The sequence below is a fragment of the Carassius auratus genome, chromosome 20 (assembly GCF_003368295.1).
Source record: "Carassius auratus strain Wakin chromosome 20, ASM336829v1, whole genome shotgun sequence".
In the NCBI taxonomy this organism is placed as follows: domain Eukaryota; kingdom Metazoa; phylum Chordata; class Actinopteri; order Cypriniformes; family Cyprinidae; genus Carassius; species Carassius auratus.
In genome coordinates, this window is record NC_039262.1 from 23,210,228 (window position 1) to 23,225,941 (window position 15,714).

Sequence of the window (15,714 nt, forward strand, 5' to 3'; positions counted from 1 at the left end):
CTGCCTGAAAATGTTTTGAAAATGTGTTTTATTTGTTACTGCATATGTATTAATAAAACAGTTTTAATCAGTGAGTGATTACTCTGTATGTACTGTGAAGCTGAGCCAACCATTACCTGAAATTAAAACAACAAATCACACTTTAAATAAACTACACTGACATTCAATATAAATATAAAACATTGGAAAGAGTTCATCTGTTGGTTTGAAGTAATGTACCCCAGGCAGGTTATGATCTGTTTTTTATACAGTCTACGGTTATGACCCTTTCAATCCTTGTCCTGTAGAGGGCGACATCACAACAGATCCTGCGATAAACAAACACTCACAACCAAGATGCGTGTTTCTGTGGCCGTGGCACATTCCTATTTTACTGTTTTTTATATATATCATATTGTTTATTATTGTGTCGTTCAATAATTGGTCATTATATATATTTTTTTTACTATATAATAATATAAGTAATGTATTTTTAATGTGCCCGTTATATATTTCCCTCTTTTTATAAATGTTCTTCATTATATGGAGACTGTCAGCAATCATTGTAATCATTCAGTGCCGATAGAATCAGATATCATCAATATCATATACATTAAACACAGTATGAACGTTTTGTGACAGTAATAATAATCATAATATATAGAAATTAATATTTATTACCAAAGGATGAAAAGTAACAGTAAAGACTTTTACGGGGAGAGAGAGAGAGAGAGAGAGAGAGAGAGAGAGATAGATAGATAGAGAGAAAGAGAGAAAGAGAGAGAGAGACTGAGTAATGAATGTTTACCATTACATGAATGATGTATATTTTTTTATATATTCAAATATTCACAATTTTACCATGTCACTTTATTTTTGCTTACAGGAAACTCCACAAGTAGCCTGTAATATAAAGCTTAAATAGCGTGTATGAGAAACACATACTTCATATTTGTCCTCATGTTTGGGAATATGTCAAGTGTTTGACCCTCTCTGCCCCAGACAGATGATTAATATGACCTGTGAGTGTAAGATGATCCTCTCTCTCTCTCTCTCTCTCTCTCTCCCACCCTCCCTCTCTCTCTCTCTCTCTCTCCCACCCTCCCTCTCTCTCTCTCTCTCTCCCACCCTCTCTCTCTCTCCCACCCTCTCTCCCTCTCTCTCTCTCTCTCTCTCTGTTCAGTCTCGGTCTGTGAGTTCCTGTGATCGGATCATTAGTGTTTAGTGGTTAGACATGAGAGAAAGGACGCTAAAGTGTAGATTAGGGAACTTTATTTAACTTTAAAGAGTTTGAGAACTTTCTGAATATCTGAGCAGAAGAATGGAGCCGATAACAAAGTGGACACCGGCTCAGGTTGTGGACTGGATCAGAGGTAGGCACTTTAACAGAATACATCATTTAATTAATTCATTACAAAAATGAAACACGATAACCATAGTTCACATAGTTATTTGAATTTTATATATACATATACATATATTTATAAACTCAGTTGTTTTGTTTTATTAACAGTTTTTAAGAAAACTAATAGTTCTTAAAATAAATATTTCATATATATGGCTATTATTACTTATATTATATGTTGATTGATACATTTTGACTGATAACCACAGTTTTATTGTAAAAATGGTAACACTTTAGTATAGGGACCAATTCTCACTATTAGTTGCATCACATGTTGGCTGTTTAGTAGTATATATAAAGCACATATTTTGCATAGTGCATAACAATATTCTACATCCCTAATCCAACCCAATACCTAAACTTAACATCTACCTCTCTGACTGTCAATGAGGAGTTTATTGAGACAAAAGTCATAGTTTATTGTTTGTTAATAGTGAGATTAGGACCTTCAAATAAAGTGTGACCATAAAATAATAGTAACTCTAGTCAGAAACTATGGTTAGTTACTATGGTAAATGTTTGTAAAGGCAACATCCCTAACCACATACAGCAACTCAGTGTTTGTTTATTCCTCCCTAAGCATGATCCAAACTGGTCTGTCAAACTTCTGTCAAACTCTTCATATCTGAAAACAAATCCATAATAATCTTATTTGTAAACCAGCTTTTGTACATGTTGGTGATTAAACATACAAGGAGACCTACATTTCTAATAGCAATAATAGCAATAATAATAGGGACGTTTTAAATTTTATATCAAGATACATGGCAGCAATGGAAGTTTTTAACTCCCAGTGTATTATTGTACTGAAGAGACAAAGGTTTATTTGCATAAACAAATGTCTTCTTGTGGTTGGTCATTTAAATTAGAAAGCTGTGTTCGTGCTTAGCATTTAAAGCCTTTCTGTGTGTAATTGTATTTATTCTGTGATCTCAGTCTCTGTATCATTTCAGTAGTAAAGACTGCATTGCATTTCCAGAGTTATAGCGGGTATGAAGTTTATAATTAGAAATAGTGACTGATGAGGACAGTGCATCAGATGTGTATTAGACAAAAGACTTCGATCTCAGGATATTTAGTTACCACATTTTGTTTTAATACTTGTTTTTGTTGAGTTGTACGCTTCCAAACCTGCTCTCCATCTTGCTCCAACTGCCTGAAACAACACCATAAAAAACTTTCACTTAGCAGAGACCTTGAGTAAATCGTCAAGGTCCGCCACAATATTGAAATACCTATAATTCTCTGCTAACCAGAAAAGACTGGCCATGCGGTGTGGTTTGGGTCCAAGCCATTCACACACAACAGAAGCATCTAATTATAAACCGAGCCACCTTGAAAGTTTCAAACCCGCTGTTCAGACTCTGGGGAAAGGTTGGTCTTTCGTGCTAATGAAGGACTAGCGTATCTCTCCCGACGCCAGTTTGAGACAATAAAAGTTATGTCAGACGATGCAGAAGTGAACAGATGTGGTATCAGCAAACTTCACAGATTCAGGATTAAAGGATGGCCTTGTGTTTGCATTCGAATCCTGAGTCACTGATAAAGCATTAACCGTTACTGTCTGTTAGCATGTTCCTGTGAGGTCACGCTACACCAACCGTTCACACCCCAGCTCCTTGTCGCCAGCGCGGTGTGTATTTTATTAGCTATGAAAACTGTTTACTTTTGAAGCAATCTGTCGGAAGTTTGTGGATAATTAGCAAAACGTGACCTTTAGACTCTCAAATATGCAAGTGCCCTCCTCAAGCAATGCTTTCACATAACACATATCACATAGAGTAGATCCCCCAGTGCAGTTCAGACGGATCAGGTGGAGAAATACGCCGCATTGCCTGCAGATGTTGATGTGATCATGTATTATCAGCAGGAATCGTGCAGGAACACGTCCTCGTACTTCAGCAGACTGACACGCTTCACTCAGTACAGTAAACACGTTTCATCTTTCCTGATCGATTCTCTTCTGTACATCCTGGCCACATCACTGCTTCCCTGACATCATCATCACTATCATATCGCAGACTCGTGGTGGTTGTGTTGTAGGTGCTTTTGGGACTCGTCTGCGAATCATTGTCACACATGAGTGAGTTGCGTGACTGCGGTTGAACTGTTTGCGTATCAGGCGGAGACGACAGTTTCGTCTTTGTTAGCAACGTTGACTCTGAGTCACAGACACACACTAGCACCACCCCGCCACCAAAAGAGATCTATCTATCTGTCTGAATTTATTCAGGATAATTGAGTCTCAATGAGCACAAACTTTCTCAAACAGGAAGCTGTTATATCACTGGAATTACCCCAAGGATCAGCACGACAGCCGACTTCGTGGACACTTTGTTGACATCTAAAGGGTTTGGCTGGAGGAAACTCTCTCCCCCCACGACTGCCTTTGTTGTCCCTCATCTCCTGCCGATGGAGAAGACTGATGTCACGTCACCACTGAAAGGGACACTAAATGCACCAAATGTTTCTTTCATCCACTCTTGCTTTCCATGCGAACACTTGTTTCTGGTGGGAGAGGGGGGGCGGAGCAAACATTCCCTCTATTGACCCCCCAGGCTGTGGAATGCGTGCCAAACTTCACTTATTCACAGCTCAGACGACTAAGCACGTGTCCACACTGATGAGCAGACTATACTGAAGGCTAGCTAAACAATGTATACGCTAGTAAATGACAAGGCCAGCCAAGCAGAAGAGTCTGTGTTTAATAGTAAATAGCTTTATGCTATTTTTTAATAGTAAGATTGATATAAAAAAAAAAAAAAAAGAATGATAAATTAGGATAATTTTGGTTTTCTGATCTAATTCATCCGGCAGGAGGGCGTGGACAGACTGTGACATCATTCGAGCCCTCAGTATGATGCATGCTCTGTTTTAGATGAAAATATTTTGTTTGCATATTTCCCTTCTTACAAGTCTTCTAAAGGGCAAAAATGGATTGGCGGATGATTCATGTAGGCCTAGATATGGAGTGGAAGAGCAACGCTCCGCACCGTTTCGGAAACTTGGAGGAGTTTCAGTAGCACTCGGAGAACAATAAACATTCTTCAGGTCTCCGAAGGCTCAGAAGGAAAGCTTTAGAAACACACACTGCTTCTGCTGACGCTCTGACTGCATCGGGACAGGGGACGGGACAGGGGATGGGAGAGGAGACGCACTACCCTCTCATTTGTAACTGAAGCTCGGGTGCTTCTGCCCTCTGATATGGTGCTTTCAAGCTTGTTAGTCATTTGGATGTGAGTGGGGTCACTGGATATGATTAGTGTCTGTTTCCCTCCACGAGAAAGACTAACTTTTTCAAGTTTGGTAACTGTTTCAGCATGAGATATTTTTATCTCTGCTAAATTGACCTCCCAGGTTAAGTGTGTAAATCTAAAGGCATGTTTCTAAACAAGATTAGAAGTTGTTGTGACATGGGACCGTTGGGCTATTTCCTCCTCATTTAGGAGTTTTATTTTGACAACTTCCACTTATTAGTTTGTCTTAATGAGATCATCTAAATAAAATGAAAATTCTGGCATTATTTAGTCATCTTAATTTAGTTTTATTTGATTTTTTTGCGAAATACAGATTGAATTCCTTTTGACAAAAAGCTTTTGTGGCTATGAATGACTTGAAATGAATTGTAAAGTTTATCAAATGGATTATGTTTATGGGGTTTTTATGCTGTTTTCTTGAAATGTACCTTTCTTTTTATGCGTATTTCGAAGGCTTGAAGAGCATGTGTTCATGTAAACAGACCTCCATCCACAAATATCCACTTCATCTTCTTTTCTTCAACTTTCTCCTATGAACCGTGACTCAGTCAAACTCAAACTGTAAGTTTCGAGGATCTAGAATAGATATGCAGAAGATACAGATTTGTATTTTTTTTTTTTTTTTTATGTATATAAGGCTAATGCAGTAGTTCTCAAATGTTTTCTGGTGGCAGATCACTTTCCCACTAAAACAAAAGTTCACCAGACAACCCTAAACTCATTGAGGTCTTATTTGACATTCCTTATACTTTGTAAAATTATTTTTATTTTATTTCATTTTATTTAGTTTAGGTTAGCATTGTTTTGTTTAATTAAATTTATTTATTTAGATGTTATTTTGCAATTTTGAGTTGATAGACTAGTTAATCCATTCTTGATACTTTTTTATTTTATTTTATAAGCTTCACCGAGGAAAATCCTCATATTTGCCAATAAATCTTATTCTTATTCTGGTTTAAAGATTTAAATATTTTGCATTATTACTACACCAGTTTACACTAGGGGTAGACCGATGTGTGTTTTTTGACAGACTATGCCGATATCTCGGAAACCAGGGGGGCCGATAGCCGATATATACGATTTTTTTGTTTTGTATTATTAATATTTAAGAAATTTGACATTTGACAATATTTAAATCATTTGACTGAATTAAAAGTAAATGTGTAAAAGAAATATGCTTGTAATTTAGGGTGAAAGTATTATTCACAAATAAATAATGCATAAAGCGTTGCACGTGTTTAAAGTTTAATTCACACGGATCGACCGTCACACAGAAAACACGTGGTCAACTGGATACACATACACACTTCACAAGATCTCACAGCTGGATTCAAATAAGTGTGCAAGGTTTGTGAAATTAAATGTTCATTAGTCATTCAAATATTTGTTTAAATGATATAAATGCGTATTTGCTTAATGCTGACGGCAAACAAGAGCGTATTATAATGTTTGCCTTTCTATTAATAGGCCTAATATAAAAGCAATCGTTATAATACTTTCTGTATATATTAATTCCTTTGTTTAACTGTTCTAGCTGATTATTAGACAGACTTCTGTACATGTTAGACAGAACTTTTAACGACGAACAAGAGAGAGTGTGAGCACTGTGTGCACGCTCAGGCGCTTCCGCTTTCAGCGTCGTCAAAATAAAAGTCCTGCCTCGAACACATCGGCAAGGCAAAAAAAAAAAAAAAAAAAAACATGTATAGACGGTTTCAACGGCATCAACATAAACAAACGTTAATGCGCGTGAGCGCTTTTGTGGACCTAACTTAACTTCCGGTAGACTCCAAATAGAATCAATAACAACAGCCAAGTCCCTCTAGAGTAGATATTTTTTGATTACAAACAAAATGTGTTTTCTGTGTGGATCAGGCGGACTTAATGAAAATGCTAATTCATTATTTGCCAGCCGGAGATGTTTTAAAGCAAAGACATAAAGCGCTAGAAATAGATGTTTCCGCAGTAACAGCTGTAAACAAAGCAGAGCTGGTACCCTCACATGCTGCTTTATCACGCATATAACATGCAAGTCTTCTTTCAGAAATACAGCGATATAAAAGCACCCGTGCCTCGTTTTGATATTTAAACATAAATGTAAGGAATTATTATTATTAAACGTGCAGTGTGTTACGTAACGTTACTCATGTTTATTTAATGAAGCCTTTTTGAAAATCGATCAGTTTAAAAATTGTCTCCAAAAATAAATAAATGTATGGGAAACACATCCCGCAGCACAACCACCTGAGCCCAACTTCAGTCTACTCATCACCTTGCCTTTAACTGCGTTTGTAGATGGCACTGCAGCCAGACCGATATACACAACACAGACCGGAAGTTAACTTAGGTCCAGGCGCGTGCGACCGATGAAACCGTCTATTGGCCGATGCCTATATTTGAAAAATGCCAAATATCGGCCGATATATCAGCTTTGGCGATATATCAGTCGACTAGTTTACAGACATCATCGCAGCATAGATAACATTTCATCACCAAAAGTGCAGATCAGTCAAACTGAATGGCACATGCCTGTATCCCTTTAGCTTTGCCAGATTAATTAACACAGAATACCTTAAGAATTAGAGATGAGAAAAGCTGATGTTCATTGGCTCACACTGTGGACTGTTATTGTTGACACTTTCTCATATGTGGCAGCTTTTCTCTGGTGGTTTCATTGACACTGTGTCTCTTTTTGAGCTCAGAAAGTGCAGCTGTTGTCTCTCAGTAGGGGCAATGAGGGTGGAGGGGATTCAGGAGTCCCTAACGTTGCCCTTTGACCCCTCTTTGCCTCCTTTTCTCGCTTTCTCTTTGATCTTATAAGGGCTACCTACCCCCCACAAAGAGCCCCTTTTCATACTGCAGTCTCACACACAGTGGACAGAAGGGTGTTTTGAGCTCACCTCCCCAATTCAGACAAAAGTTTCAGGGGGAAAAGAGCTTCTCTGTCTCTCCCAGACTTGGTTTGCAAAGTACTGTAAGTCTAGCTTTCGAGTGAAAGGCATTCAAATGAGTCGAGTGAGGCTGAATCTTACCAAAACATGCCCTGGTCATTTCTCTCCAAGATAAAAAAGACAATACAATACATTAAAAAGTTTAGCCTTCTCTAAAATAGAATTTGGTGTAGGATTTACTCTGAAAGTATTTTTGTGGAAATTTTAAAGTAACCAGCAAGCAACACATTGAATTAAATATTTTAGAAAGACTGAATTAGTATTTTCTTGTAAAACACACTCCAGTAAACTCTGGTTTTAGTTTTGTTTACAGCTTTATTTACAACTTTGAATTTTTAGGATAATTGAGTTTTTTGGCTTGTGGCAAGAGCTGTAAATCAATTAAAACTTTAATTAATCTAAATTGATTAGAAAAATAATCACATGATATGATTATGAATTACTCAGTTGGTAAGACAATTTTTTAAAATTAAATTTACACATTGATAGGTGGAATTAATAATTGTTTATTTTTATTTATTTTTTTATAAATCTGTATTTTTAATGATAATTCAAATAAATGTAATTCATGATAGTCCTATATATATATAATTATAATTATGATAAATCTTCCTCTTTTTTATATATGTGTGAATTTAGGGAATCAATACAAAATAGAATTAATTATTATTATTATTGGCTTCTGACTTTGCGGTGAAATGTAGCCCAAAATTGGTTTCGACACATAATAATCACCCATTTATGCCAACCCTTATTTACGTAAGAATAAATGATGTAAGTTATTCTTAAAAATGTATTTTTACGTGTTAGCAATACATGAGATCATATGCAAGGGTTAAAGGCTTGACATCATTTGCTGAATGCATTTTGAAGTCACACATTGATTAACAGGCAAAGTTGCCAAGCAAACGCTTGCTGTTCATCTGTTTCATCTGTCAGTCTGTTGAATTAATGATGGCATGACTGCATTTTCTCACACACCAGGAGACCCCAGTCTCATCAACCGCAGGACAGTGATGTAATCTCATAGATCTCGCTTTATTTGTTTGGCCTCGTATAGCAATGATCTGTTCTCAGACCAGGTAACTGGCACTTGTGCGTGAGAAATACTGAGGAGCTAGTGCAAATGTCTTATATTGACGCTTGCGGTGTCAAAACACACAAGGACCCACACTCTCCCTGAAAGAGTTTCTTTGTGTTGTGTCTCTCATGCTCACTTTCTGTCTGCGTCTCAGGCCTGGACGACAGTCTCCAGCAGTACGTTCCTTACTTCGAGAGAGAGAAGATCAGTGGAGAGCGGCTTCTGAAGATTTCCCATCAGGATCTGGAGGAGCTGACGATGAGCCGCGTCGGCCACCAGGAGCTGATTCTGGAGGCTGTGGATCTGCTCTGCGCATTGGTCAGTACCTCAGCTCACTCAGATGCCCTTTTCCCAAGGATTTGTAGGTGCTGACCTTTGCACTCCTCTTTTAAGAGTCATTTGTTTGTCAACTGGACTGAAGTGGTTGTGCTGTGTTTGTAGCCAGCAATAGAGGAAACATTATCACAGAAATAGTAAGAGTATATGGCAGTTTGCTATTCGTTGCAATCATAGCCAAGTGTCTTAACATTCTGTCACAAATGCCCTTCTCTAGCACTGGAAGAGCGTGAGCCGTGTTATAGGTGGAGACTGCCGTGAACAGGAAAGCAGAGATTTCCCAGGCATTCCGATCAGCTGTTTCCGCTCACTTCCTTCCCAAGGTTTCTTCTCAACTTCCCCCGCTCTCTTTCTTTTTTCCCCCCATTCAGACAGGTTTAATGACCACAAAGTGCACCTTAAAACACATGCGGGACTAGAGGCCTGTATAAACCTGTGTGTGTTTTTGTGTGCAGTTAGCAAAAGCTAAAGTTGTAGACCGTGCAGATTGTTATCGCAGAAGCTGTGCTAGCTGGCGCTCTGTGTCCCAACACTGTGGTGGATCTGAATGGGGAGGGTCAGCTGGAACAAACAGTGTTCATTCAGAGACCTTATAATAGGAGACTGCACCCTAGAGAGACACTGATGAGACACTTTCTGTGTTGTTGCCATTTCTCTGTGTAATTTGTTTGTACGTGAAACTTTTAGAAGGGAAGCTAATACGATGTGTAGCAACATCAAATGTGTCTTAAAGGGATAGTTCACTCAAAAATGAAAGCCTCAACCTCATGAAGTTCCAAACCTGGAGTACAAACACACATTAGACTGGAGACATTAGGCAAAATGAGCCATATGGACACATTTATATATATATTAATATATATTATTATATTAAAACAAATTACAGCTAAATCTAAAAATCTCTAATATTGATAAGTATATGACAAATGACAATTTTTGCCTTTTGTATTTTGATTTGATGCCCTTTTTTAGAGTGGGGGGAGGGGTTATTAATATTATTAATTACATTTTTAAAACACTAAATCTAACTTGAAAAAAAAAAAACTATAATATTGTGATGCCTAAATTCACTCAACTTTGCTCTCAAATAATTCTATACAATTTAATCTAAACAAAATAAAAATAAAACCCAAAACTCAAAAATATGTTTGTCTAAATGTAAGATTTATGAATTGTTTATGTTAAATCTGTGTAGTCCAAATGGACAAATATTTTATATGCAATCTAAATAGTTTTTGTATTTTAATTTGTTTAGATTGAATTGTATACAATTATAATAAATTAGTATTAGTAATATTACTAATATCATTGTATGTTGTTTGACAGCACGTGATAATCATCATATGCAAGAAGTAACAAATTCATTCAGGTTTGAAAGATGTTACCGTGCAAATAACAACACTGAGTGAACTAATCCTTTAAATCCTTCCATAATTGTACAAAAATTGAACAAAAGGTGTGTCTGCAGCAAACAGTAAATGGAAGCTATGTGGTTTGATGTCGGCACTCTACCTGTCAGACCGGGTGGCTGCACACAAAGATGAAGAAAAGATTAACCGTTTGTTTTTAAGCGTCACCTGTTCTAGGCAGCACTGAAGGGAGAACCACAGAGGAGCTGTAACATGAAGGCTGGGATAGACAGTTTGTGAGAGGTCAGCTCTAGCACTCATGGGTAGAAGATATCTCCTGGAGAGCAGGAAACAGATGTGACCCACCCACCTGTCAGAGAGCCCCCCCGCCCAACACTCACACACACACACAAACTCATACAGACAAACACACAGTAACCAGTGCAGGAAAATATGTCACGCCATTGTTCCAGTAGTTTCCGCCTCAGCCTCATCTTAACCCTGTGTATCTGTTCGGTCTCTGGTTATTTTTAAAATCGCTTTCATGAGTGTTAGAGGACGTGCTAAACTCCCCAACTCTCTCTGGCTCGATTCCACAGCGGTAAAGTACCATAGTTTAGTACAATATCAGACAGACCTAAAAATTGTCTCATCTGGAATCCATTATTTGTCCATTGATAGAAGAGTCTGAGCAATTTTAAACTCTTGACAGAAGATAGAAGAGTCTGAACAGTTTCTAACACCACCAATGGTTTATTTGAAGAGTTTGGTTCTAAAATGCAATAAAACATTTTTACCAAGAAAAGTGGCAAGATGAAAACCACAATTTTTTGCTTCAAACATTCTCATAGCATCTTTAGGTTATAATAACAACACTAAACATTCAAATCCAGGTTTTGATTTTCAAAGATTTATTGTAAAATTTTATTATCCCCCCCCCCCCCCAAAACACAATAAATCCATCGAATCGATATGAAAGTTATTTTTCATGTTGAAACTGATGAAAATTCACAACATAGTAAGTTTATCCACATATAACAGCCACTGAACTTGGTCAATATTAATCGTATATTCAGGCACTGGACTAAAAATACATTAGTCAGTCATTGCTCCCAAACTGAATTCAACGGGTCATCTTGTTACTGCTATAAATTAATTTCAGCAATAAAATACAATTCCATTCCAATTCCATAAACAAGAACAACATCACATTAAGTCAGGTCAATGAATTCAGTGATGTCATCATCTCAGTTCAGTTTAAATAGTGTCCGTGCAATCATTTGCAATCAAGTCAATGATATCGCTGTAGATGAAGTGACCCCAACTAAGCAAGCCAGAGGCAACAGTGGCAATGAACCAAAACTCCATCGGTGACAGAATGGAGAAAAAAACCTTGGGAGAAACCAGGCTCAGTTGTGCAGTGCAGTGACCCTCTGATCTGGATACAGACTGGATCTGGTGGCTACAGTGACCTCAGAATAAGAGAGAAACAGACTAATATTAGCGTAGATGCCATTCTTCTAATGATGTAGCAAATACATAGGGTGTTATGGGAAGTGTTCCCGGTTCCGGTTTATCTAATTAATGCAGCCTAAAAATCCTAAAACGGATTTGTATATTAAAAGCATATTAGTATGTTATGTGTATGCCAGGTTAAAGAGATCAGTGTTTAGTCTAGATTTAAACTGAAAGAGTGTGTCTGCCTCCCAAACAATGTTAGGTAGGTTATTCCAGAGTTTAGTCGCTAAATAGGAAAAGGATCTGCCGCCCGCAGTTGATTTTGATATTCTAGGAATTATCAAATTGCCTGAGCTTTGAGAACGTAGCGGGCGTAGAGGAGTATAATGTAACAGGAGCTCATTCAAATACTGAGGTCCTAAACCATTCAGGGCTTTATAAGTAATAAGCAATATTTGAAAATCTATATCTATATCTATGTTTGATGGGGAGCCAGTGCAGTGTTGACAGGACCGGGCTAATATTGTCATACTTCATAGTTCTAGTAAGAACTCTTGCTGCTGCATTTTGGACTAGCTGTAGTTTGTTTACTAAGCGTGCAGAACAACCACCCAATAAAGCGTTAAAATAATCTAACCCTGAGATCATAAATGCATGGATTAACATTTCTGCATTTGACATTGAGAGTATAGGCCATAATTTAGATATATTTTTGAGATGGAAAAATGCAGTTTTACAAATGCTAGAAACGTGGCTTTCTAAGGAAAGATTACTATCAAATAGCACACTTAGGTTCCTAACTGATGACGAAGAATTGACAGAGTCTTAAACAGTGTTCTATGTTAATACATGCAGAGTTTCTAGGTCCTATAATTAACACACCTGTTTTTTTTTTTCAGAATTAAGCAATAAGAAATTTCTCGTCATCCAGTATTTTATATCGACTATGCATTCCGTTAGTTTTTCAAATTGGTATGTTTCGCTGGACCGCGAAAAAAAATAGAGCTGAGTATCATCAGCTTTACAGTGAAAGCCAACACCGTGTTTCCTGATGATATCTCCCAAGGGTAACATGTAAAGTGTGAAGAGTGACGGCCCTAGTACTGAGCCTTGAGGTACTCCATACTGCACTTGTGATCGATATGATACATCTTCATTCACTGCTACGAAATGATGGCAGTCATATAAGTATGATTTAAACCATGCTAATGCACTTTCATTAATGCCAACAAAATGTTCTAGTCTATGCAAAAGAATGTTGTGGTCAATAGTGTCGAATGCAGCACTAAGATCCAACAGCACTAATAGAGAGATACAACCACGATCAGATGATAAGTGCAGATCATTTGTAACTCTAAGGAGAGCAGTCTCATTACTATGATACAGTCTAAATCCTGACTGAAAATCCTCACAGATACCAATTTTCTCTAAAAAGGAATATAATTGTGAGGATACTACCTTTTCTAGTATTTTGGACAGAAAAGGGAGATTTGAGATCGGTCTATAATTAACTAGGTCTTTTTTTTTTATGAGAGGCTTAATAACAGCCAGTTTGAAGGTTTTGGGGACATATCCTAATGACGAATTAATATTAGTCATAAGAGGATCTATGACTTCTGGAAACACCTCTTTTAGGAGCTTAGATGGAATAGGGTCTAACATACATGTTATTGGTTTAGATGATTTAAAGTTTATACAATTCTTCCTCTCCTATAGTAGAGAATGAGTGGAACTGTTCCTCAGGGGATCTATAAGGCACTCCCTGAGCTAGACGCATCCAAAGCCATGTCTAGGACCCTCAATTCTTACTGCCTCATTTAAAGTTTGGATGCATGTCTCTAATTCTGAAATCTTCTCTGTCAGCTTAACCATTTCCCCGGCATTTATCACATGTGAATCCCTCATCACCAACAGAGATCGATAAACTGTACATGTGGCAAGCAGTGCAAATAACAATAGCAGGAGAAGCCACTACTCACCGTGCTTGATGAAAGAATCTTACCACAGTTGTTTGATGAACTTGTGAAAAAACTGGAGAGAGAGAGTAGCTAGAGAGAGGAGAAGAGAAAGAAAACAGCGATAGGCACGAAAGGAAACGCAAATGACAAGCTAACGGGTGCTAACACAGTGCAGGTGCACTGCACTGCACTCATGGATTTAAAATAAAAGTGATCACTCAAGTTAATCAGATTAGATTGATAGATAATTACAGAAATATTGTGGAAATTAAGTTATATTTTATCATATTAAACAACAGAGAGTGACAGTAAGATAAATATTCTACAGAAAAAAAAAAAACAAAGCTACACAGGGCTACGATCACAAAACAGCAGCAAGGCTAGCAGGAAGCAGGAATAACACTGTTCAACAGCGACAGCTGCAGGTCAGGTCAAGTCAAAATCAAGTATGGGAGAAACAGTCACAGTGCTACATTAGACCACAGAAATTCCAAAATTACATTTCCCTTACATTCAACTTCCAAAAGTGCATTCATCTTTGCCATGTTACATTCATTTAGTTGACTAGTGTTATCTACTCTATTAACAAAAACATAAATGGCATTCATAAAAACACTTAACACTGAGAAGCTATGCAATATCATGTTCATAATCGAATGCGATTCATCTAATGAACGCAGTATTGCATAGCTTGTCTGGGATCTATGGCTCTGTTTATTAAATGCATTTGAATTATTTCCATCTGAAAGCACGTGGAGATTTACCTGTACAATTAATCACAGAACCCGCTTTACTGACGGGATGCCCATTAATATCAAATTTATCATGCAGCCCTTGTTTGTTGATCACAAAGTACAAAGTAGATGAAGAAAACTAGGATGCTGGGTGTATTCAGAGAACCGGCATTACTGTCTAGAGTGCGTCAAATGGAGCGCTGTGATTGGTTGGACGGATATATCACATTCTGCAAAAAAGGCAGACTGTCGTTTGTCGTGGTTTTGACAACAAGTGAGAAAGCATGACCTAATAACTCTGGGAATATTGCATTTTGCGTAAAATTAAAAATGGACTTTTCAATACCGACCAGATACAATATTTTTTTTTTATGGCGTTTATCACGTTTTGGATCCGAACTCTTCATTTGTATGGATCAAAATTATCCATTTTTCTTTTATGATTTATGATTTCTTTTTTAAATTAATTTTTTTAAAATAGTTAATTGATAAAGAAAATCTATTTATGACATTACTTTTGGGCGCATCCTCATTTTACAGCATTTTTACACAGGTGCCTAAAACTTTGAAAAGTACTGTAGCTTTGCAGGTAGATTTCACAAAGCATCTCGGAGACATTGCCACAGTTCTTCTGGATTTAGTCAGTCTCTGATTCTTCATGTCATTCTAGACAGACTGATGATTATCAGATCAGATCTCTGTGTGGAGCACTGGCTAAAACAGTTTCTACAGTCTGTGAGAGATTCTGCTTTTAATTTCTATCACAGTTATACCTCCTCATCTTCGAAGAGGGCAACATGAAATGAATATTTGGAGGACGGACTTCCTTTTATCATTCCATTAATAATTCAGCCATCGTGGACTCATCAGAGCTAAAGCTTCGTTGTAATACAAAAACAACAGGAGACGATTCTAGAAGGGGACCTGCATCCTTCCTGAACTCAGTGAGGTTGTTCCCTCAAGCACCTTTAGTATTCTGTGTTGTTGTAGTTGACCAGGCCATAGTCTGTGCACTTTTTGGCCGACTTCAAGTCCATGCAGACAGTCTGTCTGTCAGTGTCTGGCTGGGTTTAGAGCAGAGACAGTTTTCTGGAATACCTTTGAAGTCAGGCAGTGACCATGGGATTTTTGGCTGGAAAGGTTGTGAGAATGACCTGTGCGCTGTAGCCACTGTCACATGACATTACAAACACCACATACTTCACA

The 15,714-nt window shown here is 37.5% G+C and overlaps 1 protein-coding gene across 1 annotated transcript in view; it reads left to right on the forward strand.

Annotated features, from left to right (window-relative positions):
• Nucleotides 1-1,152: 1,152 nt before the first annotated feature.
• LOC113037726 (connector enhancer of kinase suppressor of ras 3-like) overlaps nucleotides 1,153-15,714 on the forward strand; it is a 42,591-nt gene continuing 28,029 nt past the window's right edge. Inside the window, exons 1-2 of the mRNA XM_026195071.1 lie at nucleotides 1,153-1,352; nucleotides 8,828-8,991. Of these exons, the coding sequence (XP_026050856.1) occupies nucleotides 1,301-1,352; nucleotides 8,828-8,991 (216 nt within the window). The 5' untranslated portion in view covers nucleotides 1,153-1,300. The remainder of the gene's footprint in view (nucleotides 1,353-8,827; nucleotides 8,992-15,714) is intronic.